This window comes from Mugil cephalus, chromosome 17 (genome assembly GCF_022458985.1).
Source record: "Mugil cephalus isolate CIBA_MC_2020 chromosome 17, CIBA_Mcephalus_1.1, whole genome shotgun sequence".
In the NCBI taxonomy this organism is placed as follows: Eukaryota; Metazoa; Chordata; class Actinopteri; order Mugiliformes; family Mugilidae; genus Mugil; species Mugil cephalus.
The window spans coordinates 24,194,474-24,219,912 of NC_061786.1; the positions used below are offsets into that span (position 1 = coordinate 24,194,474).

A 25,439-nucleotide genomic window follows, 5' to 3' on the forward strand; every position below is an offset into this window, starting at 1 on the left:
ACAGCTCCACATTACGTACGAGATAAAAAAAAAGAACTATTCTCCATCTGGTTGTTGTTTAAATGTCGGTCTGACACATGAATCACTCGTTTATTATATGACGTAACAGAAAGGAGCCGTATTAAAGTGGTATTAAGACACATATCGCCCCCTAGTGGGGAGGAGGAGAACATGAATTTGAACGCAGTGATTTCTATCAATGAACAAATAACAGATGTGACCAGAAACCAGTTCTCCTGATATTTATATGGACCTGATTTCAGCTCTAATAAATACTACACTGATACTAAAGTACAACCTTTAGGTTCTTTAAACAACAACAGCTCCAGCAGCTTCGTACCAGAGGATCCTCATCAGGAAACTGGATCAGCCTCTGTTTCAGTTTATTCAGTTTATTTCAGTGACTAAATAAAAGATGCTAACGCTAAGAGCTTCACTGAGAATGATTTCATCAGAAAATATCTGTACATATATCTGTCCATGGCTGTAACCATGGAGACTTCAGCTTCCTGTGATGTCACATACACACCCTCGATGGGCTATGATTGACAGCTGTCTCGTCCAATAGGAGTGAGCCTCCAGCGTCGTCCCGGTCGACGTCTCCCGGTTCCCATGGTGATTTTACCTTTTATGAAACATGGAGACCTGCACACGTTCCTCCTGCTTTCCAGACTGGGGGACGAGCCCTTTGTAAGTGGACAACATGTTCCCCAAACGTTCCTGCTGTCTCCGGGAGTCCTCTCACCTACCGTCTGTCCCTCAGGACCTGTCTCTGCAGACCCTGGTCCAGTTCATGTTGGACATCTCTAGAGGGATGGACTACCTGAGCAGCAAGAACATCGTCCACCGAGACCTGGCCGCCCGCAACTGCATGTCTGTCTCCAACGTGTCCTCAATGTGTCCCTAACATGTCTTCAATGTGTCCTCACACCAGCTTTAGGACCAGGTTGATTTTCAGAACTAGAGACGTTTGCGGCCTGAGAATTAATGAGTTTCTCTCTTTGTGTGTGTGTGTGTGTGTGTGTGTGTGTGTGTCCGTGTCCGTCCAGGCTGGACCAGAACATGTGTGTGTGTGTTGCTGACTTCGGTTTGTCCAAGAAGATCTACAGTGGAGACTATTACCGTCAAGGATCCGTCTCCAAGCTCCCGGTGAAATGGATCGCGCTGGAGAGTCTGGCCGACAACGTCTACACAACACACAGCGACGTGGTACACAACTACACAACACTACACAACTACACAACAGCACTACTACACTAGGTCAACATGTTGACACTTTCTCCTCACCTGTGTGTGTCTGTGTGTGTGTCTATGTGTGTGTGTCTGTGTGTGTGTCTGTGTGTGTGTGTGTGTCTGTGTGTGTGTGTGTGTGTGTAGTGGGCGTTCGGTGTCACCATGTGGGAGATCATGACTCGTGCTCAGACTCCGTATCCTGGACTAGAAAACTCTGAGATCTACGAGTTCCTGATGAGAGGACAGAGACTGAAGAGACCTGGACACTGTAGGGAGGACATGTGAGTAACACACGTGTAGGTCCTGGTCCTCCTCCTCCTCCTCCTCCTGGTCCTCCTCCTCCTCCTCCTCCTCCTGGTTCTCCTCCTCCTCCTCCTCCTGGTTCTCCTCCTGGTGTAGCTCCTAGCTGAGCCTAAAGGAGTCTGGTCTGAGGAGGGACTCCTCTGTGATGTCAGGGAGGAGGTGTTAGTGAGGAGGTGTCAGGGAGGAGGTGTCAGTGAGGAGGTGTCAGGGAGGAGGTGTGATGTCAGTGAGGAGGTGTGATGTTAGTGAGGAGGTGTCAGGGAGGAGGTGTGGAGTCAGGGAGGAGGTGTGATGTCTGGGAGGAGGTGTGATTTCAGGGAGGAGGTGTCAGTGAGGAGGTGTGATGTCAGTGAGGAGGAGTCAGTGAGGAGGTGCGATGTCAGGGAGGAGGTGCAGGGAGGAGGTGTCAGGGAGGAGGTGTTAGTGAGGAGGTGTGGTGTTAGTGAGGAGGTGTGGTGTTAGTGAGGAGGTGTCAGTGAGGAGGAGTCAGGGAGGAGGAGTCAGTGAGGAGGTGCAGGGAGGAGGTGTGATGTTAGTGAGGAGGTGTCAGGGAGGTGTGATTTCAGGAGGGGTTTGATGTCAGTGAGGAGGATGTCAGTGAGGAGGTGTGATGTCAGGGAGGAGGTGTCAGTGAGGAGGAGTCAGGGAGGAGGAGTCAGTGAGGAGGTGCAGGGAGGAGGTGTGATGTTAGTGAGGAGGTGTCAGGGAGGAGGTGTGATTTCAGGGAGGAGGTGTGATGTCAGTGAGGAGGAGTCAGTGAGGAGGTGCGATGTCAGGGAGGAGGTGTCAGTGAGGAGGTGCAGGGAGGAGGTGCAGGGAGGAGGAGTCAGTGAGGAGGTGCGATGTCAGGGAGGAGGTGTCAGGGAGGAGGTGTTAGTGAGGAGGTGTGGTGTTAGTGAGGAGGTGTGATGTTAGTGAGGAGGTGTCAGTGAGGAGGAGTCAGGGAGGAGGAGTCAGTGAGGAGGTGCAGGGAGGAGGTGTGATGTTAGTGAGGAGGTGTCAGGGAGGAGGTGTGATTTCAGGGAGGAGGTGTGATGTCAGTGAGGAGGAGTCAGGGAGGAGGTGCGATGTCAGGGAGGAGGTGTCAGTGAGGAGGAGTCAGGGAGGAGGAGTCAGTGAGGAGGTGCAGGGAGGAGGTGTGATGTCAGTGAGGAGGAGTCAGTGAGGAGGTGCGATGTCAGTGAGGAGGTGTCAGTGAGGAGGTGTCAGTGAGGAGGAGTCAGTGAGGAGGAGTCAGGGAGGAGGTGCAGGGAGGTGCGATGTCAGGGAGGAGGTGCAGGGAGGAGGTGTTAGTGAGGAGGTGTGATGTCAGGGAGGAGGTGTCAGGGAGGAGGAGGTGCAGTGAGGAGGTGCAGGGAGGAGGTGCAGGGAGGAGGTGTCAGGGAGGAGGTGGCAGGGAGAAGGTGCAGGGAGGAGGTGCAGGGAGGAGGTGTGATTTCAGGGAGGAGGTGTGATGTCAGTGAGGAGGAGTCAGTGAGGAGGAGTCAGTGAGGAGGTGTCAGGGAGGAGGAGGTGCAGTGAGGAGGTGCAGGGAGGAGGTGCAGGGAGGAGCTGGGCTTGAGCCCGTTGCTACGTATGAGGCATCATGTCATTGATCCATAGAACGAGTCACATCCACAGACTGAATCCTAGAATCTGATCTATGAGACTGAAGAGAAATAAATAGCAGATCTACTTTAGAACCAGTGTTGCTCTTCATCCATGTGGTATTAACCAGGTAAAATGATTCCTGCTCCAGGAGAACATCTCTCCTCCTCTTCTTTCCACCATGTTCTCCTCTCTAAGCCTCTTAAAGTTCTCCTCCCTGCTCTCAGCACATCTCACTGCAGAACCTTCTTTAGGAACCTTTCATCTCTGCCTCCTCTAGGAACAACTCTGAGAAAACATCAGGGTTCTGGTCTTAGAGTCTGAGACCAGAACCAGGAGCAGCTCTTTCAGTCTTTAGGGACACGGGTCCAGGTCTGAACTTCTCCTTCTGTTTCCAGATATGAGCTCATGCACAGCTGCTGGAGTCCGGTTCCTAAATGTCGGCCCAGTTTCCAGGACCTGGTGGTCCAGCTGGAGGCGCTGTGGCTCAGCCTGTCCCCGGCCCCCCCGCCCAAGGAGCCTCTACTCTATGTCAACTTGGAGGGGGAGGAGTCCCGGAATGGGGGCGGGGTCCTGGGGGAGGAGGCAGGGTCCAGCTGGGGCATCCCCTGGCAACAGGGAGCTGAGGAGGAGGAGGAGGAGGAGGAGGAGGAGGACTGGCTGGTGGTGGGGGGGTCCGGAGCAGGTCTGGCCATTACAGGAGACTACAGGTACATCATCAGCCCCCATGGGGCCCCCCAGGAGGAGCAGGAGGAGGAAGAGGACAACGCTGTCATTAATGTCTGACATGGACCAATCAGCGCCCTCCCTCTCACCTGCCCAGAGCAGACCCCGGATTACCACCTGGCCTCAGGTGTGATGTCGCTGACTCATTAACGAGGTTTAATTATTAATCAGTGATTAATTCGAATTGTCTGAACCCACATGGACATTAACCTTCATCATCTCTCTCAGCTGATCAGTGTTCCTGGTTTACTGATCAATCGTGAACACGTCGTTCATCATCTATACTTCCTGTTACTGATCAGCTGAGCCCCTCCCCCATCAGAGCTCTGAGCCCCTCCCCCTATCAGTGCTCTGAGCCCCTCCCCATCAGTGCTCTGAGCCCCTCCCCTACTAGTGCTCTGAGCCCCTCCCCCTATCAGTGCTCTGAGCCCCAGCCCCTCCCCCTATCAGTGCTCTGAGCCCCTCCCCCTATCAGTGCTCTGAGCCCCTCCCCTATCAGTGCTCTGAGCCCCTCCCCCATCAGTGCTCTGAGCCCCAGCCCCTCCCCTATCAGTGCTCTGAGCCCCTCCCCCATCAGAGCTCTGAGCCCCTCCCCCTATCAGTGCTCTGAGCCCCTCCCCATCAGTGCTTGAGCCCCTCCCCTACTAGTGCTCTGAGCCCTCCCCCTATCAGTGCTCTGAGCCCCAGCCCCTCCCCCTATCAGTGCTCTGAGCCCCTCCCCCTATCAGTGCTCTGAGCCCCTCCCCCTATCAGTGCTCTGAGCCCCTCCCCTATCAGTGCTCTGAGCCCCTCCTCCTATCAGTGCTCTGAGCCCCTCCCCCATCAGTGCTCTGAGCCCCTCCCCCTATCAGTGCTCTGAGCCCCTCCCCCATCAGTGCTCTGAGCCCCAGCCCCTCCCCTATCAGTGCTCTGAACCCCTCCCCCTATCAGTGCTCTGAGCCCCTCCCCCTATCAGAGCTCTGAGCCCCTCCCCCTATCAGTGCTCTGAGCCCCTCCCCCATCAGTGCTCTGAGCCCCTCCCCTATCAGTGCTCTGAGCCCCTCCCCCATCAGTGCTCTGAGCCCCTCCCCCATCAGTGCTCTGAGCCCCTCCCCTATCAGTGCTCTGAACCAGGTTCCCTGTAGTTTTTCTCTGAACTAACGTGTCTTTAACGTGTTTGGTTCCTCTGAGGAACTCTGTTCTTAACTCTGACTGTAAATAAAGTGTTAGTGAAGTCACCTGCAGGTTTCATCCAATCAGACGAGTTCACCTGGAAACACCGAGTGATGACATCACCAGTTGATGGAGAACTTTCATTGGTCGATAATGATTAGGTATAAATCATGTTTACTGGAGAGGATTGAAATCAAACAGATCAAATATTTTCATACGAGTCCTGATTATTTACCTGGCTAACAATTAGCTGTTAGCTTAGCTTTAGCCGTGTATAAGCTTAGCTTTATCTGTGTGTAAGCTAACCTTTACCTGGCTTACAGCTAGCTTAGCTTTAGCTGTTTGTAAGCCAACCTTTGCTTGGCTAGTAGTTAGCTGTTAGTTTAGCTTTATCCGTGTGTAAACCAACCTTTACCTGGCTAGCAGTTAGCTTTTAGCTTAGCTTTAGCCATGTGTAAGCTAACCTTTACCTGGCTAGCTGTTAGCTTAGTTTTAGCCATGTTTAAGTTAACCTTTACCTGGCTACCTGTTAGCTTTAGCCGTGTGTAAGCTAACCATAACCAGGCTAGCTGTTAGCTTTAGCCGTGTGTAAGCTAACCATAACCAGACTAGCTGTTAGTCAAAGCAAAGTTTATTTCTAAAGCACTTTTGTTGAACCAGAGAGCTGAAGAGAAGAATAAAATACACTTAATACATGAAAACAGCGATAGAATAAAAAGAACAAAAGACACATAAAAGAAGATGGTGAAGAAGAGATAAAGGATAAAAGCCAAGGTTACTTTTCTATCTATGATTGGACGCCAAAGAAAAAAGGTTTAGGATGGATTTCAGACGTGTGTTAAAGGGCTCAGTGCTCAGCAGCTCTAACCTGGACCAGATAAACAGGACGGTGCCATTTAAACATTTAAACAGTGAATAAAACTTTAAGCTGTGAGGACAGGATTGACGTGGACACATCTTTTCTGTCCAGGCAGCTGCATGTTGAGCATCAACGGACACAGTGACCAGATCAGACCAGCACACGGGCGGCGGCTTTAGTCCAGGAACAAACCAATGAACAGACTTCTCAAGTCTTTTAGGGGAGATGAGTCTTAACTTCGCCTGGAACCATAACTGGAAAAGCTGTTTTTTTTGGTTCTTCCTGTAGCTCTTGTGTGTTTGTCAAGCTGAAGGTCAGTGTCCACCATGACACTTCAGGGACCATAAGGAAAGGAGGAGAGGGCCCAGAACAGAACCATGAGGCACCCCACAGCTCTGAGGGGAACTGGCCTAGACAGAACCTGTCTATGGGGTAGGACTCGTACCACTTAAAACCGTAGGCTGGATGGTTAGCTTAGCAACAGCCATCCGTAACTCATATTTTATCTGGCGAAGAGTTAGCTTAGCAGGACAAGGGGCGGAGTCAGCAGCAGACCACCAATCATAGTCAGTGAAGAGATGAGGAAGTTACAGACGTGGTTTATAACAATGATTTATTGATTTAGTTCTGTCCAGTTGAGACAAACGAGACTCGTCAACGTTAACCACGTTTTTATCTGATGCTCAGAACACGATTTGACCCTCGGCCCCACCCGTAGTTTAGGAACCACATGGTTCTAAAGAACGGGGACGTCTCATGTTGGTTCTAGAGGACGGATATAGAAACCCTGATTCTTCCGAGTTCAATCCTGATTCTTCTCGTTCCGACCAACCACTCCATGAACTGAAGCAACGTAAAAACAACACATGACGTCAGACGTGTTTACGTTTATGTCACATTCGCCGCAGTGCGCGCCCGTGGCGCATGTGCACACGCAGCTTCAAGGTAAATAAAATGGTTCCTTATTGTCGTGATCCAGACCCGGACCGGACCGGGTTTGGTTAGTATAACAACCACCACCAACAACAATAATAATAATAATAATAATAATAATAATAAAGTTAGGGTCGGGGTCCACGGTGCTCCCCTCGTCTCTGTCCGGGCGGAAACAACATGGCGTCCTTAGAACATTTCAACAGAACATGGCGGCCGGAGGAACGGAACCGTCCCGACTCACAAACGGAGTCTAGTTTAATCCAAAACCAGCACGAACCGGTACAAACCAGCTCCTTTTACCGCTGACAGTTCCGTTCCAATTTACCGGGTATCTCCACCTGTCTGACTGAACCGGGCCGTCAGTCGTCGGTACCGGACAGAGCCTGAAACCATCCGGTCACCGGTCTGACAAAGAGCCCAGGCCGGAGCTCTGATGACGGATCCTCCGGTGCTGGAGCTCCGGGACACGAGAATATCGGGACACAAAAACGCCGAGAGACCGGGACGTGTTTGAACCAGGTGGCGGCAGGAAGATGGCTTCTGCGGCTGCGCAGTAGCGCGGAGGACGGTTCGGGCTGTGACGTCACGGACGCCGCATGCTGTTTCGCCTCGCTTAGAAATGGTCCTCTGTGAAGACCGACCGACGGAAACACCGACGATAACCGGCGGATTCTTGCGTTAACGTGGAAACGGTCGGTTCGTCCATGCGGGAAGAAGGTAATGCTGCACCGGTGGCACATGCGCAGATCGACGCTGCGGAGGTTTTAGTTGGCGGCCATTTCTGAGCTCATCCTGAGGCCTGGTGTTAGCTAGCAGCTAGATTCAGACTCAACACATCCAGGTCCAGTTCAGTACCTTTAATCTGAAGGAAGACCTGTCCATGTCCACGTCCACGTCCACCAGAGACACTGGATGCTGTAGGGGTGAGTCCACAGTTAGCTGTAAACTACAACAGCTAGCTAAACGCTGGTAGCGCAGTGTAGTTTAAAGAGATTCTGCTGGGTCCAGGGGCCTCAGAGTTTCTCTTGGCTCCGTTTACACCCAGGTCCTCAAACTAAATTTGGACCAGGTCTGGTAACACGGACTGAGACCAGAACCGGACCAGGACCAGCGCGGGGGCCAGGCTCTCAGAAGTGTGGGGTCGAAGGTTTCTTTGTTCTAAGGCTGTCCAGGCTCTGTGTGGTTAGTAACTGGACTTTAGACCAGAACCAGAACCAAACCTCTGGGTCTTTGAGGCTGCGCTCAGATAGAAAATGTGCGAACGAGGCGGCGTTGACGTGTTCTTCGTTGGTGACGACTTGATTTAAAAAAAAGTGAAATGATGAAACAGACACAGGTGATTGGTTGACGAGTCACTGGAACATTGACTCTGATTGGTTGAGCTTCGTGTTGTTGACTAAAGATGAAAGATACGAACAAATGGAACATGAAGTGTGTTCGTTGGTCCTCAGACTCCTTCAGAAGCACCTCGGCAGAAGAATGATCCAGTTTCTGGATGGTCCCTGTTTCCCCTTTTAAAGCTGCAGCCTCTCTGCTGGTTCACTTCACAGTAAGAACCAGCTCAAGATCTTCTGCTTTCTCTTTAAAAGTGTTGTTGTTGTTGTTTGGTCGTATCTATCTAACGTCAGAGCCCTCAGACGGAGAGTTATTCTCACACCAATGACGTCCCTGCTTCCTGGAAGATGAACCCATCAGAGTCACAGACAAAATTAAACTGAAGTTGAAAATGATGAAGATGTTTTTATGAGTTGAGGATGAGAAGACGTTCTCCAGCTGTGAAGTCACTGAGTCCAAGGGATAGAGTCGCGTTACGTTGCCTCGTCGAAGCCATATTTTCAATTCATGGACATCAACCTACATAAATAAAACTCAAACAGTCCCAATCAGAACCAGGACTAGAAGACTGGGAACCCAGTTCTCTGCTGTGGAAGTCATCGATTACCTCTTACACAGACCAACGGCACAATGAAAAAGACTCATTAATGAAGAAATGATGAATCGGTGATGATGGTTCGGGTTTGGGTTTGGGTTTGGGGGGGGGGGGGGGGGGGGGCAGCAGCTGACATACATCACTGAAAACAATATGAACCACAGTCACCAGACCGCGACCCACTTGAATCAGCTTATCAGTTCCTCCTTAGGAGAACCTGTTCTTTTGATCACTGAAGTTCTTCTGGTGACACATCAGTCCAGCTCATGTATTTGTCCCTTGTCCATCTACATCATGAACATGAAGTTCAGTTTCTCCTCCAGCATTGAACTCTTCACATCTGTGTATTAAACTAAAACAATGAGACACATATTAGGTATATTAATCTCATACATCTGCACTCTACTAAATATACAAATAAATCTGTGAACGTTCTGCTCTTATCAACAAATGGTTGATGAGTTATTCACTGGTTTCAACATGACCTACGTCAGAATAATTTAACAGAAATCTTGGTTGTAAACAGTTGTAAATGTTAAACCCAGATACCTGATGCAAGACCCAGTAACTGTTAATCATCATGTTAGCGAACGGATGCTAATCGACAGTTAAACCGCCACGTGGTTGTTGGATGGAGCGATGCAATGTGGACAGACCTGATCTCATCTTCTACTACCTGTTACCCTCAGTAGGGTTGAGCTGGAGTTTATCGCAGCTGTCTGTCTAACACATTCACACTCACACCCAGGGTCAAAGTAGAGACACCAATCAGCCTAACAAGCAGGTCTCTGCAGGTGGGAGGAAACCTGGAGAAAACTCAGGCAGACACAGGGAGAACATGCAAACTCCACCCAGAAAGACCCGAGCTGCACTCGAACCAGGACCTTCGCGCTGGGAGGAGTCAGTAATAACCACAGACTGTGATTGGTCACCTGTGGACAGACCTGTGAGAGAAAGAGTGAAGACCACAGCAACAAACATTTGACCTGAGAGCTGTGAATGTCTTTTCTTATCAAACCATAGTGTCCCTGTCATAGTCCGCGGTCGTCACATCTGGACTAAAAACCATCCAGAGGAGAATTTAAACTTCTTGTTGTTACCAAACGCTTCATAGCTGCTGACGAGTGTGTTCCCTCTCCCCTCAGAACGTCATGTTCTTTGTTCCTTCAGTTGTTCCACGGTGGCTTCTGATTGGACTGATGATTGAAGTTTTATGATCCTTTTATTGTCACATGTTCTATATCCCGACCCAGTTTTTCCTCCTGTGGTTTTGTGTAAAAAGATGCTGACACTTATCAGAAACCCTCGAATGCAACTTCACTAAGTTCCAGTGTTGCCACAGTTACCTTGAAGAAGTAATCCAATTACTGATTACTCCTTTAAATAATAACTTGGTTACATTACCGATTACTTGTTTCTTAAAGTAACTAAGTTAGATCACATGTTACATTAGTAGTCCCTCAACATAAAAACGACCAACGGTTTTGCCAATACTCACTTCATTTGAAGTGCATTGCAACAGTTTTAACTTAAAAGTTGATAAATAAATACATATTTTTATTAAAGACGCAGCATTTCCTCTACATAGGACTGGCAGACTAGCTTCTTACCTCTCCACCACTTACTGGTTTGTCACCAGCATCTGTTATTTGAAAACGCCATGTAACGCGTTACCGACATCACTGCTTAATTCAGAATGATGGAATTAGTTTGACGTGAATGTGATCTTTTTATTTTTTTCCAGGGGGCAATGTGAACCACATGTATAAAAAGCAGGACCTTCCTGGGACCTGTGGTTTCCATGGCAGCGCTGATGAAGGAAAGAGGAATGGTGTTCCATCAGGACGGAGCCACCACCTCGACAGCTGTACGTACCGTCAACCATCCGGCCCCATGCTTCGCTACGAGACCAGGGAAGGCCAGCGAAAGGATGGAACAAAGTGAGGGGGCAAACATTAGGAATAAACCCATTATGTGCCCTATGGAGGCCATGAGGAGGACTGGTGGACTGCAGCATCCTGCCAGGTCCACCCCTCCATCAGAGAACCTTTCACCTGATAACAACTGTAAAGGCATCAAGGTAACGCTGGACAACAACAGCATGTGGAATGAGTTCTACAGATGCAGGACAGAGATGATTCTGACCAACCAAGGTTGCAGGATGTTCCCCTACTGCCGCTTCCACATCTCTGGTTTGCAGCCATCCAGGAAGTACTCTCTGATCATGGACATCCAACCTATAGACAATAATATTTACAAGTGGACTGGGAAGAGCTGGAAAGTTGCTGGAAAAGCAGAGTTTCACACAAAGAGTCAACCCTTTTCTCATCCAGAGTCCCCAGCGACAGGTCAACACTGGATGCAGAGTCCAGTGTCATTTTATAGACTGAAGCTCACCAACAACATCACAGACCAAGAAGGAAACACCGTCCTCCGGCCAATGCACTGCTACTTACCACGGCTGCACGTGGTCCAGACCGACAAAGCTGCTAAAGACATAAATCTGAATGGTCCTAGTGTTGTCACGTTCACCTTCCCTCAAACTGAGTTTATTGCAGTCACTGCTTACCACAACACTAGGTTTGCTCAGCTGAAAGTCGACTACAACCCCTTCTCTAAAGGACTGAAAGAGGACGGGTCCACTGCACAGGGCCTGAAGCTCAAACCCCATTTTGGTAAAGCGTTACACAAAGACAGAGGTAGTACAACCACTGAGCAGCATCCAGTGAAGAAGAGCCTGAAGTCTTTCCTCGCAAACCATAAACCTCGAAGTTCAAAAGCAGTGGACTCTAAACCTCCGGCACCAGAGGAGAAACACCACACTACAAGTGAAGATCAGTCAGCTGCCAAAGACCCTGTGGAGAGTCAATGGTAAGAGTTTTGTTTTGACAAGGACCATGATATTGTCATTCTCTTTGGACCAAATGTCAAGTTTGTAAGAAAGTACGCAGAAATGTTTAGGAACACGGATGGATGGATGGATACTTTATTCATCTCAATGACACATTGACATTTCCAGCAGCTTGACAAGGGTGGGACAAGCATTAAGTTATATGAAATATAAAAGTACAAAAAATACAAAAGAGGCAAAGGTGTGTGTGTATGTGTGTGCATGTGTATCATGAGGGATTTGCAACAGACAACAATACAGTGTCTGTATCTTATATACGTATTTATTTTGTCGTGGGGGGGGGGGGGGTGATCAGGACATTGGCATAAGTCTGTCACTGAAGCTGCTCCTGTGTCTGTGAATGTCACTGTGCAGTGGATGGACTGGTTGGTCCATGATGGCTCAGAGCCTGAAACAGTCCGACTGTCCAGCTCTGTGCCAATGACAGAACCTGCCTTCCTCACCAGTTTGTCCATATTGTGATTGTCCATCTTGGCTTCCCTATGCATGTCTTCCTCTGCTTTAATGCTGCATTAGATCTGGACTTGGTTGTTGGGCCTCCTACCAGGATGTTTTTGCTGTAGTTTTGTTGACGTTTAATTACTTTAATTAACAGACCGATGTTCAACAAAATTCTGAGCTACAAACTCTACCAGAAAGTCTTAGAACCTTTTACTCCATGGATCAGGCTTCTCCCACATTTCTGAGGCGTTTCTGAGGCCGGTCTCCTGAGACAGTAAAGAAAAAAAAAACCTGACTGGTGGTTCTGTTGCAATTTACTGTATTTGGACTTGCTCGTCAGTCTGTCAGAACTTTTCCAGGATCTCCAGGTTGTTCTGTCAAACCTCAGTAATAAAACCTAATGAACCTACTGGTAGCTGCAACTTTCAGAGATACAGCACACATCTTAGACTTTCCTTTACTCAAGTACAAACCCAACCAAGAACTGTTCTTCACATCCAGGTCCCCGTGATTAAACTGTGTTACTTAGTTCTTGGGGAAAGTTCCTGTGGTGGAAACGCATCTTTGTTTGTAGGAGGTTGGTTGTGATTACTTGCTGTAGAGTCATGACCTTGTTCCTAATGTCCTCCTCAGTGACGCTGATGTTCTCGTTGTCTGATTTCCCTCAGCAGTAACCCTCGTCCAGCTCAGAAGTTAATTTCAGAACTTATTCGTGAGGCTCACGTTTCCTTGCAGAGATGTAACCTGGAGCAACTGGCCGCCAGTCACACTAAGACTGAAGCCATGAAAAGTAAAGGACAGGATGTCATTTACAAGGACGGTGTATCTGTAAAGGAGGAAAAACTGCAGCATTTGAATTCATTGAACTTTACAAACAAAGACCGCACAGATTGCTCTGGAGCTGCTGCTCCTCCAAGTTCCCAGAACTCTTCAGAAGACTCAGACCAGTGTAATCCTGACACTCCATCATCATCTTCAGCAAAGCAGCACAGACGACCGGCTCGCCTGCCGCTGCCAGCACTCGCTCTTTTTCTGAAGCAGCATTCAGCAAAATCTAAACTAAATAAGAGCAAACAGGACTCTCCTCCAGTGGTGCCACCACTGGAACCTCTGGGTGAATCCCACGGTTCTTCTGACCACACCCCCAATGAAATCAGTCTGTTGAGAGATCTCAGTGTTACAAAGCCTGATTCCAGGGCCTCCGGACCTGCTGGTGCAGACCTTCATCCAGACAAAGTGTTCTCGAGTGATTCTGAACAAACGGTTGAAACAGCTCATCAACCTTCCAGTACTTCAGGTCCAGGTCCAGGTCCAGGTTCAGGTGCTGCTACATATTCCGTTGAATCAAGAACTGACGATCATTTAGCCAATGTTTCCGAAGGCCCGGTCCAAGAGTCAAACCCCCCCGCCGGTGCACCAGTGTTACCCAACTCAGATCTGCCAGTTTGTACCCTCGGAGTATCTACATCCACCAGTTCTACACTACTTGCTACCTCTTCTGCGTCTCCATCTTCGTCCCCGCACCTTGACACAGTGTTAACTGCCCCAAACTTGCCACAAACACCTACCGTGTCTTCCACACTACCTTCAGACTCCCCCACCCTAAAGCCTGACTCTTTACTTCCAGACCCAGAGTGTTCCTCTTTGGCTTTTGAGCCTTTGTCACCGGCGAGTTCTCCAGAGCCTTTACCCCCCCTGCCGGCATCATTAGTCTTAGAACTGAACTCCACGGTCCCTGGAGCTGCTTGTAAAGATGAACCTCCCGAAGATTTGGTCCACAACGAAGACCCATCTGTGTTTACATGGCACACAGTGTTACCTCCACCTGAGCCTCACGTAGACTGTTCATTCACAACATTTCACACCAACCCTTTAACGCCGTTGCCTTCACAGACTCGTCAAACTGAACCACAGAGTCTCAACACCTCTACATCCACCTCTCATCTGCCTCCTTCATTTCAAGAGAACGAACAGTCACTTCCTTTCCCGGCGGAGCTCTCCCCTCTTGCCCTTCAGCTGCCTCTGTCTCCGACCTTCTCGTCATTGGATGGAGACGCCCTGTCACCAACGCCTTCGATTGCCGACCTCGTTCAGTTTTTTTCCACCGGTGACAACCTTGGGATTGGGGTGGACTTTTCAAACACAGAGATGGTGGCTGTGTCCTGCCCACCCCCACCTTCACTAGAACCACATGAGCCTTCTCAGCCGGTGCAGCTAGTCCCTGCAAACAAAACTGGCAAACGCAAGAAGTCCCGGCGGCGAAAGCGAGCAAAGACTGTTACGGAACAGAAGCTGGATGACTCCACATACATAAGAATGCAGCCTAACCTGGAGGAAGTGGAGGAGCAGCTGTTCATCTCCTTCACGTCAAAGGTAAAACTAAATTTAATTTGTTAAATTTAGGAACTTGAAGCTGTAAATGTTTCTGTTGGTGCTACAGAGGAGCATTCACTTTGGTAAATGATAAATCTTCCTGGAAGATTCAGCGCATCAGTCGGGTGACGCATCACAAGATGACAGGATCAGACTCCCTTGTATTATTGGTTAAATTATTGTTGTCATGAACAAGAAATTTTGTCTATCTGCCTTAAAAATCAGAGAAGTTGAGCCCTGTGGGCAGGTTAGGATCAGGTTTAGAGGGTTAGGGGGTCATGGTCGGGGGAATCATACAGTTTCCTGAGTCAGCTTCCTCCTGGAGCTACAGTCCGACCGTAACTTCTCCAGACAAACCCAGGTAGAAGATCAGAGCTCCTGAAAAGATGGGTCAACGCATTTAGATGTGTGGGAGTGGGGCCTGGTTGATGCCATCTACTGATCTGACTTTTATGAATAACATGCACTCAGAAGATAAAAACAAAGTCATGTTTCAGGAGGCGCTCAAACTTCACATCGTGGATTCGACTGACGCACCGGTCCCTCCGACGATACCAGACGGTCAACAACCAGCTGCTGCTGCTCAAGAGGACGGTACTGTTGTTAGATGATATTACACCTAAAAAGACAAATAAGGACTTAGTTGTAAGCTAACAAGAACAAAACACGTCACGCTAAGCTGACGGACCTGAGGCTAACTATAAGCTAGAGGAACTGGAACTCTAATAGGCTCCTGAAGGAGGTCGAAGGTAACCAGACCTGGAACCTGAACAAATCACTAATTATGTGATCCTAAATGTTTTTTTTATATTTCTGATGTTTAATCTGCAAGTTGATTAATTTAGTTCTACCATAAACTTCAGCAGAGAGTCTGGAGGAGAAGATCACGACCTTCCAGAGGATTCTACTGAGAGATTTGAAGCTGCTGAAGCACAGACAGGTCATCCACCCGGTACTTCAGGAAGGTATGTATCACCTGGGACCTGAATGCTAACTCCAGGCTAACAGCAACTAGATGCTAACGCTAAGCTAACTCTCCCCCCTGACCTCAGTTGGTCTGAAGATGACCCTCCTGGATCCGAGCCTGAGCATCGACCTGAAGTACCTGGGTGTCCGTATGCCGATCCCTCCTCCTGGAGCCGGCGTGGTGCCTCTGGCCCAAGAACTGCCCCCGTCCCAGGGTGAGAACTAAACCAGGTTCACCTGCAACCAACAGAGAAGATGAAACAAGACAGATGAGCTTTAAAGCTTATTTAAGTTCTGTGTATTTTTTTTTTATTTTATTTTTTTTTATTATTATTATTTTTAGAGCTTATTTAAGTTCTATGTCTTTGTACAAGAAAGCAGAAGTGACCTGACTGAAATTCCTTGTATGTGCTCACATACTTGGCAAATAAAGCTGATTGTGATGCTGATGTTCTATGAGAATCGGTTTTAAAGCAGCTGCAGAGTAAAAGGTCGAGGCAGTAACTTCTGGTTTGTTTTCAGGTGTTTCTGCTGCGTTTGTGTCCAGAACAGGAAAAACAACAGATGTGACTCAGATTAAAGGCTGGAGAGATAAATTCAGTCCGTCAGAGACTCCGCCTTCGTCCTCCAGACCTGAGGAGGCTTCACAAGGTTTGGGCAGTTTATGATGATTATACTATTATAAGGAATAACTACCAGAGTCCAGTCCAGGGAGCGGGTCTCAGGACTAAATGGGTTGTATCACGTACAAATCAAGAAACAACCTGTTACTGTACAACGTTCAGGAAAGAAAGGGAGATTCTCTAGAGATCAAACAAAGTACCAAGCGTGAATCAATTCAAATACAGAAGATGTCACCATTACCTTCAGTTAACAGGGGCCAGAACCATAGAAGGATTTACTTCTTCCTCTTGAACACGGAAGTCAACTTCAACATTCCAGACTTCTTTATTGTAGGTTTCCCCGTATGTTCACATATGTGAGACCAGGGATCGGCATCGATCAGATGTTATTGATACTGACGCCGTTATCGATTCTGCTCATCGATCTGATTCTTTATCAGTTCCTCCAGTGAATGTCTGGTTCAGAGAAAGGAGCCGTCGGGGAAACAACCAGAGACCAGAGCTGGAGTCAGTAAACAAACAGGAACCAGGTCTCTGGTCTCTGAATCCTCTCTATCCTTCTGGTCTCTAGACCCTCTCTATCCTTCTGGTCTCTAGACCCTCTCTATCCTCCTGGTCTCTGGACCCTCTCTATCCTCCTGGTCTCTGGATCCTCTCTATCCTCCTGGTCTCTGGATCCTCTCTATCCTCCTGGTCTCTGGATCCTCTCTATCCTCCTGGTCTCTGGATCCTCTCTATCCTCCTGGTCTCTAGACCCTCTCTATCCTCCTGGTCTCTGGATCCTCTCTATCCTCCTGGTCTCTAGAACCTCTCTATCCTCCTGGTCTCTGGATCCTCTCTATCCTCCTGGTCTCTAGATCCTCTCTATCCTCCTGGTCTCTAGACACTCTCTATCCTCCTGGTCTCTAGACCCTCTCTATCCTCCTGATCTCTAGATCCTCTCTATCCTCCTGGTCTCTAGACACTCTCTATCCTCCTGGTTTCTGGACCCTCTCTATCCTCCTGGTCTGTGGACCCTCTCTATCCTCCTGGTCTCTAGACACTCTCTATCCTCCTGGTTTCTGGACCCTCTCTATCCTCCTGGTCTCTAGACACTCTCTATCCTCCTGGTTTCTGGACCCTCTCTATCCTCCTGGTCTGTGGACCGTGCTCTGAATCGTGCTCTCCTGTGTTGGGCCATGCGTTTATAGATGGGTTGTTTGGTTTCCCCAATGTACAAGTGTGTACATTCCTCACTACATTGAACAGCAACACTACAGTACTATGTTTCTGCCTGGGGTTCTGTCTTTGGGCTGGACCTCAACTTCCCACTAGTTTCTCAGAACTGAAGAAGCTACAGGGATGAAACATCTTCAAGAAGTTCTACTAGTCCCGTTGCCTTTATTCAGCTCCTTTTGAACGGCCATGACCTGAATGACTGAACCTTAAATAAACATGAGAGGAACCCGTGGAGCCTTGAACGGCTTCAGCGTTTCCTCACGTGTTTGTCTGTTATTCACCGTCTGTCTCTTTATTTCATGTTGTTTGTTCAGACTCAGATCATGTTGGTGTGTTTGTGTCCTGCAGCCGGTCCCAGCTCAGACCCCCCCCAGAAGAAGAACCTGTCGGCGTTCTGCAGCGACATGCTGGACCAGTATCTGGAGAACGAGGGGAAGCTGATAGATGAGCGAGCCGCCAGCTTCTCCCAGCCTCCCGTGGACCCCCCGGTCTACCAGCTCCCCACCAGGAGCACCAGCTACGTACGGACCCTGGACCACGTCCTGAAGAAACAGACCACCGCCCCCCCCGACACAGACCTCATCTCTGGCTTTGTCCCCCCTTCCAAGAGACCCCGACTCAAGGAGACCAAACCCCGCCGGACGGAGAAGAAGCAGAGAGGTCCCAGACAGACTAGACCCCGTCCAGAACCTCCAGCTGATCTGGGATCTGAACCTCTCCACACCCCAGAACAAACCCCCACCCCCAACAAGAGGAGGAAGCTCAAACCCAGGAACTTGTCCCAGACCCTCAGCCCCCCCAGGACCATGGATCCAGTGCTGTCTGACCTGGCTCCACTGGAGTCGGACTCTGAACTTGTTCTGACCAGTGGCCAGAACCAGACAGGCCGGCCCCCCTTGACCCGGGCCCTGCTAAGACAGAGGGACCTGGAGGATGCTGTAGTGTGGGAGGGCCGGGACCGGACCTCCATTACCGAGGAGAGGGCCACCATCGCCCTGAAGTCCCTGTTCACTCTGACGGTGAGTTCTGAATCCACCCCAGGAAATCACAGGTCCACTGGTTCCTGCCAGACCAGAACCAGAACCAAAAGCTGGTTTTCTTTTTCACTGGTGGGGTCTTGATTCGTGATTTATGTACCTGTGTGATAACCTCCATCCCCCTCCTCAGGGTTTTGTGACTGAGAACCCTACTGCTCCGATCCAGTTGGCCCGGAGGCGCCCCCCTCGTTGTCTGAACCAGTTCTGCCGGCTCGGTTGTGTTTGCTCCAGTCTGTCCCGGTCCTCCAGGGTGAGTCACTGTGGTCGTCTCGGCTGCATGTTCGGCTGCAGCTGCCTCAAACAGAAAGTGGTCCTCCTGAAGAACCTGGACGGGTCCGACGGCAGCCCCCCCTCCCTGCATGGGCACAAGAAGAGGAGGAGGAGGAGGAGGATGAAGATGGCCTACGGTAAGTGGGGTCAGCTTCGGTTCAGCCTGAACCACCTGAGTCAAGCCTGCCTATAACCAAACCTCTGCTTCCTGTAGTCCTGAAGGAGGCCGACAGCGTCTCCCAGCCTGCTGAGCGGGTCCGGACTCTGTGGAGGAGGGACGGTGGAGACTCAGATCCAGAACCAGTCCATGTTCCGAGAGAGGCCCGGTCCAGTCCTGAAGAGACCGTCCTTGACAAACCAGAGGAGCTGGTTCAGTCCAGAGCGTTGGACCATTGGACCAGAGAGGAACTGGGCGGCTGTGCCAGAGTCCGAGGCTTCAGGGGCAAGGTCCAGAACCACAAGGTCAGATTCACCAGAACCCAAATAGAGTCCTGTCTTGATCTATTGATACTGATCCATACTGGTCCATCTTCCACCAGGAGGTCAAAGAGGTGAAGTCTAGAGCCGCTGGTCTGACACCCCAGAAAAAGAGAATTCCAACCTCAAAGGAGAGCAGAACCAGAACCTCCAGTCCTCCTCCAGGTGGGTCCATGTGCAGCTCCTCTGACCTGCCTGGTCTGAACCTGAACCAGAACTAATGAAGGCGTTTCCTGTTCCAGGTAAACTGGGCCAGACTGCGTCTCCCGCTCCTCCGGCTCCAAAGCCGTCCAAGCGTCTCTTCATCTTGGCCGAATGTAAGTGGGCCAGCGACGGCGACCGGAACCTTGTCCTGAAGAAGCTGTGTGAGGCCATGGCCCAGGACCGGTTGGACCAGCCCTTCTGGATCAGGAAGTACCTGATCCAACCCGTCAGCCGGACCGTGGTGGAGAGCGGCACCGACCACTGCATCCAGTACAAGGTCCACATCTCCAGACCCAAAGTGGAGCAAGAAACAGAAGTGGCGCGAAACCAGGGAGGTCCAGGAACACAGGTGGGTGGGACCGGGTCTGATTCCCTGGGGCCTCATTTATTAAACCGTGTAGAAAAGGTTCTAAATTGTGTCATAGGAATGAAATTTACAATGTGTACCCCCCCCCCCCCCCACACACACACACACACACACACACACACACACACACCACCACACTAATAAATAATCAGTGATGATAAATCCTGTTCTTATCTCCTGGGCTCAAACATGCTTCAGGTCTTTTACATTCAAAAACACGGATTGACCATATATGGCAGCAACAATTAGCAACAATAGTCCTTCCCCGTTCACGTAACTGAATTCACTGCGTGGTTTTATTGCGATGTGGGTCAGTCTATGGCTCCAGATTATGAAATCCTGGTTTAATCTGTTCTTGTTGGTGGGAACTGGATGTAAACTGAGGCCAGAGAAATGGTTTGATCCAACACTGTCCACCCTGACACGTCTCCGAACATGGACAGGAGCTGGATGAGCTCTGAGGCTTTGGTTCAGTTTGTCTCTGGCTCCAACCAGAGTTTTAAATCACGGCATAAATCCATCACGATGTCTTAGATGAAGCTGTTGAACAGATCAGATTCATTAACGCTCTTTGAAAACACATGGTTCTCAAAATCCTGCTGGGAACATGCAAAAAGTCGTCCTAGATTAGTTTTCTTTGCTAAGGTCATGATTTACAGGAAAAATACCAAAGATACACAAAGACGTCTATTAATAGTTTTATACTAAAATCATTTCCATGACTTCACTCCAAAGCGCCTGGAGTGGAGGTCGGTGACGTAGGCTGTGGTAGAATCAGCCCTGTCTACCACATTTGTTGGATTTATTTAGCCGAGTTGGTGTCATATATTCTAATTAGGTTTCTCTCAATTGATGTTTGTGATCTTTAATAATATGAATCCTGACTCAACCTTTCCTCTCGCCTCGGATCTGCCAGCGGGAGGTGGAGGAGGAGGAGGCGCGGCCTCCAGAAGATTGGCAGCGGGAGGTGGAGGAGGACATCGAGGAAGAGGAGGAGGAGATGGAGATGAAGAAGACGGTCATGGCTCTGCCTTTCCTCATGGGCATCTCACCCGCCGGCTTCCTGTCAGCCACCAGGAAGCAACCAGACGGAACAGACCAGCTGGTCCAGGTAAGACCATCATATACGGTCAAGACCAGGAGGGTCCAGAGTCTTTGTGAGGATTTGAATCCACAAGAGTCCCTGATGAAAACAAATATCCAACAGACAGTGAAGTTACAGTAAGAATTCAGCACGTACTGCTATGATGCTCCGTTAGCACGTACTGCTACCAGCCATGATGCTCCGTTAGCACGTACTGCTACCAGCCATGATGCTCCGTTAGCACGTACTGCTACCAGCCATGATGCTCCGTTAGCACGTACGAGCATTTTAAGTCACTGGTGAGACCCAGTTCTTCTCTGTGGATTCAGCCCATGTTGAGCTGGAGGTCTCTGGTCTTTGGAACCAGTTGTATTGTTTTATATTAACGGGGGGTGTTGGTTTCTTTCTGTTGTTCAGGACTTTGCTTCATCTCACCCTGTTTTTAAACGTCCTTTAATAAACTGTCCTGGTGTTTGTGTCCTGCAGGTCAACGGGAAGCTCTATCCACTGGCAAGGATCCAGTTGGGGAGGATGGGGGCGCTGCACCCAGCAAACCGGCTGGCTGCTTACCTCACTGGACGGGTACTATTCAACAGACCTCCTCCTGCTCCACGTCCAGGGCCCCCGCATACTGTGCCCTCAGCTCCCACCACAGCCCCGTCCACACCAGACCCTGTCCCAGACTCCACTAAAGGTGAGACGCTTTCACCTGCAGCCCAGACTCATTTCAGTGGGACTCTATTAACCAATGAGTTCTGTTCAGGTCCAGATCCTCATAAGTCTTCTCAGAAGTTGCTTGTGACCTGTCCGGCCCCCCCCCTGCCGCTGGGCCCCATGTCCACTCAGAGTCCGGTCTTCCAGTCGGTCCTACAGCCAGTCCAGACCACATCAAGGCTCCGGTACTACCGGCGCCCGGATGGTAAACTGTTCCAACTGATCCCCATCAGTCAGCTGGGGCCGGTCCCAGTGCTGCGACTCCCCCCCCCAGGCGAGTAGAGGAGAATCTTTATTCTCATTGTATCAATAGATGAGATGGTGCACGACAAACACACAAAAAACAACACAAACAACACAGAAACTCAGCCAAGAGGATAAAATTGGGGTTACGTAATAATAATAATCATCATCATCATAACATCATAATAATAACACCGGGGGGGGGGGGGGGCTACACAGTCTCAGTCAACATGTCCTTTCTGCTTCTCTGACCAAATCTTCATGTCACAGTCAATGGAGAACAGACGGGGACTTGGCCGCCATCAGACGTCTCACTGCTTTGGCGAGCAAATTGTGACAGACAGAACAAGTTTGTCTACAACTGTGGAAAAAATCTTGTGTGTACAGTGTAAATTGTGGCCGGGACCGAGCGTGGAAAGAGAAAAGTTTCAGGCAATTTCAGATAAAAATTTGTATTTTGTAAAGAAAAGTAATAGCCCTAATTATAATAATAATAATAATAATAACACAATAAACACATTTATATTATTATACTTGACAATAATAATGATAATAATAATAAATCTGATAATTGTTGAAGGTTTAGCTCAGTAATGAGGGACGTGTCCATCACTAAAACATTTATACAATAAGATAAAAGAGTGAAAATCAAATCAGTGTCTTGCAGGCGTCAGAGTTTTAACATTTAAAATTTAAATTTAAATCTGGTCTGTAAACGGTAAAACACTGCCTCCTTCAGGCCAGAGCCTGAACTACACCACTGTATCTAAAAGGCCGCCCTGTCTCCCAACAGGACCTGCTGTCCTCTGTCCTCCGTCCGTCCCTGCCAATCCACAGATTCTGACCCCAGTCTCCTCCCAGCCCTCCACCTCCTACGCCTTCCTCCCACCCCCCGCCCCCCCAGCTCACCTCCTGTCCCTCAAACCCTCCACTGACCAGGGCGCCAAGCCGGGGGTCAAGATGGTGACGGTGTGGGCAGCGCCCCCCCTAATCCAAACCCCGTACCCCCACAGAACACCACCCTCAGTACCACCCCCCAAAGACAGTCTGGACCTGGTCTCTGCAGACCCCCCTGCTGCAGACCCCCCCAGTGACGGTCTGGACCTGGTCTGTGCAGACCCCCCCAGTGACGGTCTGGACCTGGTCTCTGCAGACCCTCCTGCTGCAGACCCCCCTGCTGCAGACCCCCCCAGTGACGGTCTGGACCTGGTCTCTGACCCGCTGGACCTGGATGTCATTTGTCTGGTGGACGATCCAGTTGAAAACGTGGTGGAGCTGACGTCCAGCAGTGAGACAGAAAACTCATCAGACACTGAGACGGACGAGGACCAGCCGGTCCACAGGAACCTGGTGAGACACAGAGGGACACGGGGACAGAGGGACATGATGATGATGATGGAGTTAAAAGATTTAATTATTATTATAGAAGATAATTAAGCGAGTTAATGTATAGAATGTAGAAAATAGAAGATATGATTAACAATGAATTATACATATATATATATATATATATATATAAGTGTGTGTGTATAGTCCCTGATGTCCCTCATGTCCCTGATGTCTCTCATGTCCCTGATGTCCCTGTCCAGCGTCACATGTTGCAGGAGAGGAGACGTCGGGGGGAGATGCAGCATCGGTTCAAAGCTCTAAGGAGACAACTGGACCTGAGCGGAGAGTCTAAGCTCAGCACGTTGGACACGGTCAGAGACGCCATCTACAGACGTGTCTCCGTCTCCAGGACGACAGAGGACAGGTTCTAACCCAGCTGTTTGGTTTCAGGCCGTGAATGTGATCTCCAGGCTGAAGAAGACAGAGACAGAGCTGAGGATGACGAAGACAGAGCTGAGGAAGAGGAGGGACCAGTACCTGGAGACCATTCTTTCATCAGCAGGTCAGCCCCCCCCCCCCCCCCCCCAAAAAAAAACACCCGGTGGACCTGGTCCTGTGCTCGTCCCTGATTGGACGCTGTTTGTCTCTGACAGCTGGTTGGACCATGAATGACTCATCGACGTCTTTTTGTCGTCGCCGTGACGACACCATCGAGATCTCATCTGATGAAGACACAATCACAGAGGTAACGTTGAACCTGAACCAGAACCAGAACCAGAACCAGAATCACTTAAGATTCTTCTGTCTCCAGGAACCTCCACCTGTAGTGGGCGGGGCCTCACATCCTCCTCCTTCTGTCCAGCTTCAGAAGGCCACGCCCACTCATCCAGCAGTTTCCCACAATGCACCTGTGTCCAGGGAGCGGCCCAGGACGGTTCCCAACATCCTGTCACGCAGCAGGAAGCGTCCTGAGACCAGCACCAGGACCCCAGAGGGTGAGACCAGGACCATGTCCAGCACCAGGACCCCAGAGGGTGAGACCAGGACCAGGACCCCAGAGGGTGAGACCAGGACCATGTCCAGGACCAGGACCCCAGAGGGTGAGACCAGCTGACTGATCTAGTAACTGTCCCCGTCCTGTCTTCCAGCTGAGTCTCCGTCCTTTCAGGCTCTGGTTCCGGCCGAGGTTCTGTCTCTGGTTGGGACGCCGTTACCAAGGCAACCATACCTGTCCCTGACCCCGCCCCCAGGTACCAACCCCCGCCTGGCTATGGGCGTGGCCTCAGTGACCCTGAACCTCCCGACTCTGACCAATCAGCAGCGCTGTCGCACCTCACCACCCCCTCCCAAAACAGGTAACCCCCCCAAACGGGTGGTTGGTTTATTTGTCTGCTTGTTACTAACAGTGTCCCCCCCCCTTTCAGACCAAGCGAGGGATCAGAACCAGGACCAGCCTCTGTCCCAGCTGGGTTCAGGTCAATCAGAAGACCGAGCCAGGATGGAGAACCAGAACCTGACTTCCCTCCTCAACGAGATCGTCTTCCTCAATCAGCAGACGGTTACCATGGCAACAGAGGCAGGACTCCCATCATCTTCTGAGGGGGCGGGGCTTAGCGGTCACATGGGCACTGACGTACCACCGGGATCAGCCAATGGGAACGCTAAAGGAGGGGGATTGGCTCCGCCCCCTCTGCTGCAGATGAAGGTGGGTGGGGCCAAAGTATGGGACCCCCCCACCAGTGAGGAGATTGTGGGAGAGACGGGGGGGTCCTGGAGACCAATGCCCAGGCTGGTTCCTCTGGGGCTCAAAGGAACTCCCCCCAGCTGACTGATGATGTCACACCTCATTGGCTGTTTGCAGGTTCCCTGTGATTGGTTCCTGAGAAAACGTTTGTTTACATTTGAGATTAAAGTGGGAACTAATCAAACTGAGGCCGTTGTCATGGCAACGATGATAATGATCTGTAATCTATAACTAATGGTGATGATAATGTTTCACAGCTTGACTTTAATTAAAGTAGGAGAAAATGTGTTTCCTGTCTCTGATGAGTTTTTTTTTTGTTCCATCGTCAGGAAATTAAAAGAAGCCGTGAGATGTTCAAGGAAACGTGTTTTTCTTAGATTTGTATTTTTGTACATGTGTAAAAGTTCAATAAAGTTAAAAAACAACTCTTGGATTCTTTCATGATTTACTGGAGGTGCCTGAATGCACCCCCCCCCCCCCCACACACACACACACACACACACAAATAAATAAATTTAAAGAAAAGACCTCAACAACATGACATGATTCTGTCCTTGTCTCTCCTCTTGGGCTGGACAGACCATATAGAGACACACAAAAAGACAAAGTGAATATTTCGCGATAATATTTGAGACTGTAAAATTTTAAAGGTCTCCGAAAACCTTTTCTCCACCTTTGTAAAATAAATGAACTGCTTTAATTTGAAAAGCCT

The 25,439-nt window shown here is 49.7% G+C and overlaps 2 protein-coding genes across 11 annotated transcripts in view; both read left to right on the forward strand.

The window, feature by feature from the left end:
• tyro3 (TYRO3 protein tyrosine kinase) overlaps nucleotides 1–5,066 on the forward strand; it is a 13,165-nt gene extending 8,099 nt beyond the window's left edge. Inside the window, exons 14-18 of the mRNA XM_047611372.1 lie at nucleotides 569–690; nucleotides 764–873; nucleotides 1,050–1,209; nucleotides 1,378–1,514; nucleotides 3,522–5,066. Coding sequence (XP_047467328.1) covers nucleotides 569–690; nucleotides 764–873; nucleotides 1,050–1,209; nucleotides 1,378–1,514; nucleotides 3,522–3,909 — 917 coding nt within the window. The 3' untranslated portion in view covers nucleotides 3,910–5,066. The remainder of the gene's footprint in view (nucleotides 1–568; nucleotides 691–763; nucleotides 874–1,049; nucleotides 1,210–1,377; nucleotides 1,515–3,521) is intronic.
• A 160-nt stretch (nucleotides 5,067–5,226) lies between these two features.
• Nucleotides 5,227–25,152, forward strand: mgaa (MAX dimerization protein MGA a). Of its 10 annotated transcripts, XM_047611117.1 has the most exons (23): nucleotides 5,230–7,513; nucleotides 10,471–11,597; nucleotides 12,747–14,451; nucleotides 14,949–15,045; nucleotides 15,315–15,416; nucleotides 15,504–15,632; nucleotides 15,940–16,068; nucleotides 17,607–18,277; nucleotides 18,426–18,702; nucleotides 18,780–19,027; nucleotides 19,105–19,207; nucleotides 19,285–19,595; nucleotides 20,530–20,724; nucleotides 21,184–21,391; nucleotides 21,461–21,685; nucleotides 22,448–22,765; nucleotides 22,817–23,004; nucleotides 23,244–23,354; nucleotides 23,434–23,545; nucleotides 23,637–23,728; nucleotides 23,795–24,083; nucleotides 24,132–24,338; nucleotides 24,408–25,152. In XM_047611117.1, exons 2-23 carry the CDS (start codon nucleotides 10,528–10,530, stop codon nucleotides 24,809–24,811), a joined length of 7,191 nt encoding a protein of 2,396 aa, XP_047467073.1. In that variant the 5' UTR covers nucleotides 5,230–7,513; nucleotides 10,471–10,527; the 3' UTR covers nucleotides 24,812–25,152. The 10 variants fall into 10 exon arrangements, with proteins under 10 accessions (XP_047467074.1, XP_047467068.1, XP_047467067.1 ...); XM_047611118.1 differs by having other exon boundaries at nucleotides 5,227–7,513; nucleotides 22,448–23,004; nucleotides 23,846–24,083; XM_047611112.1 differs by having other exon boundaries at nucleotides 5,229–7,719; nucleotides 22,448–23,004.
• The last annotated feature ends 287 nt before the right edge of the window (nucleotides 25,153–25,439 follow it).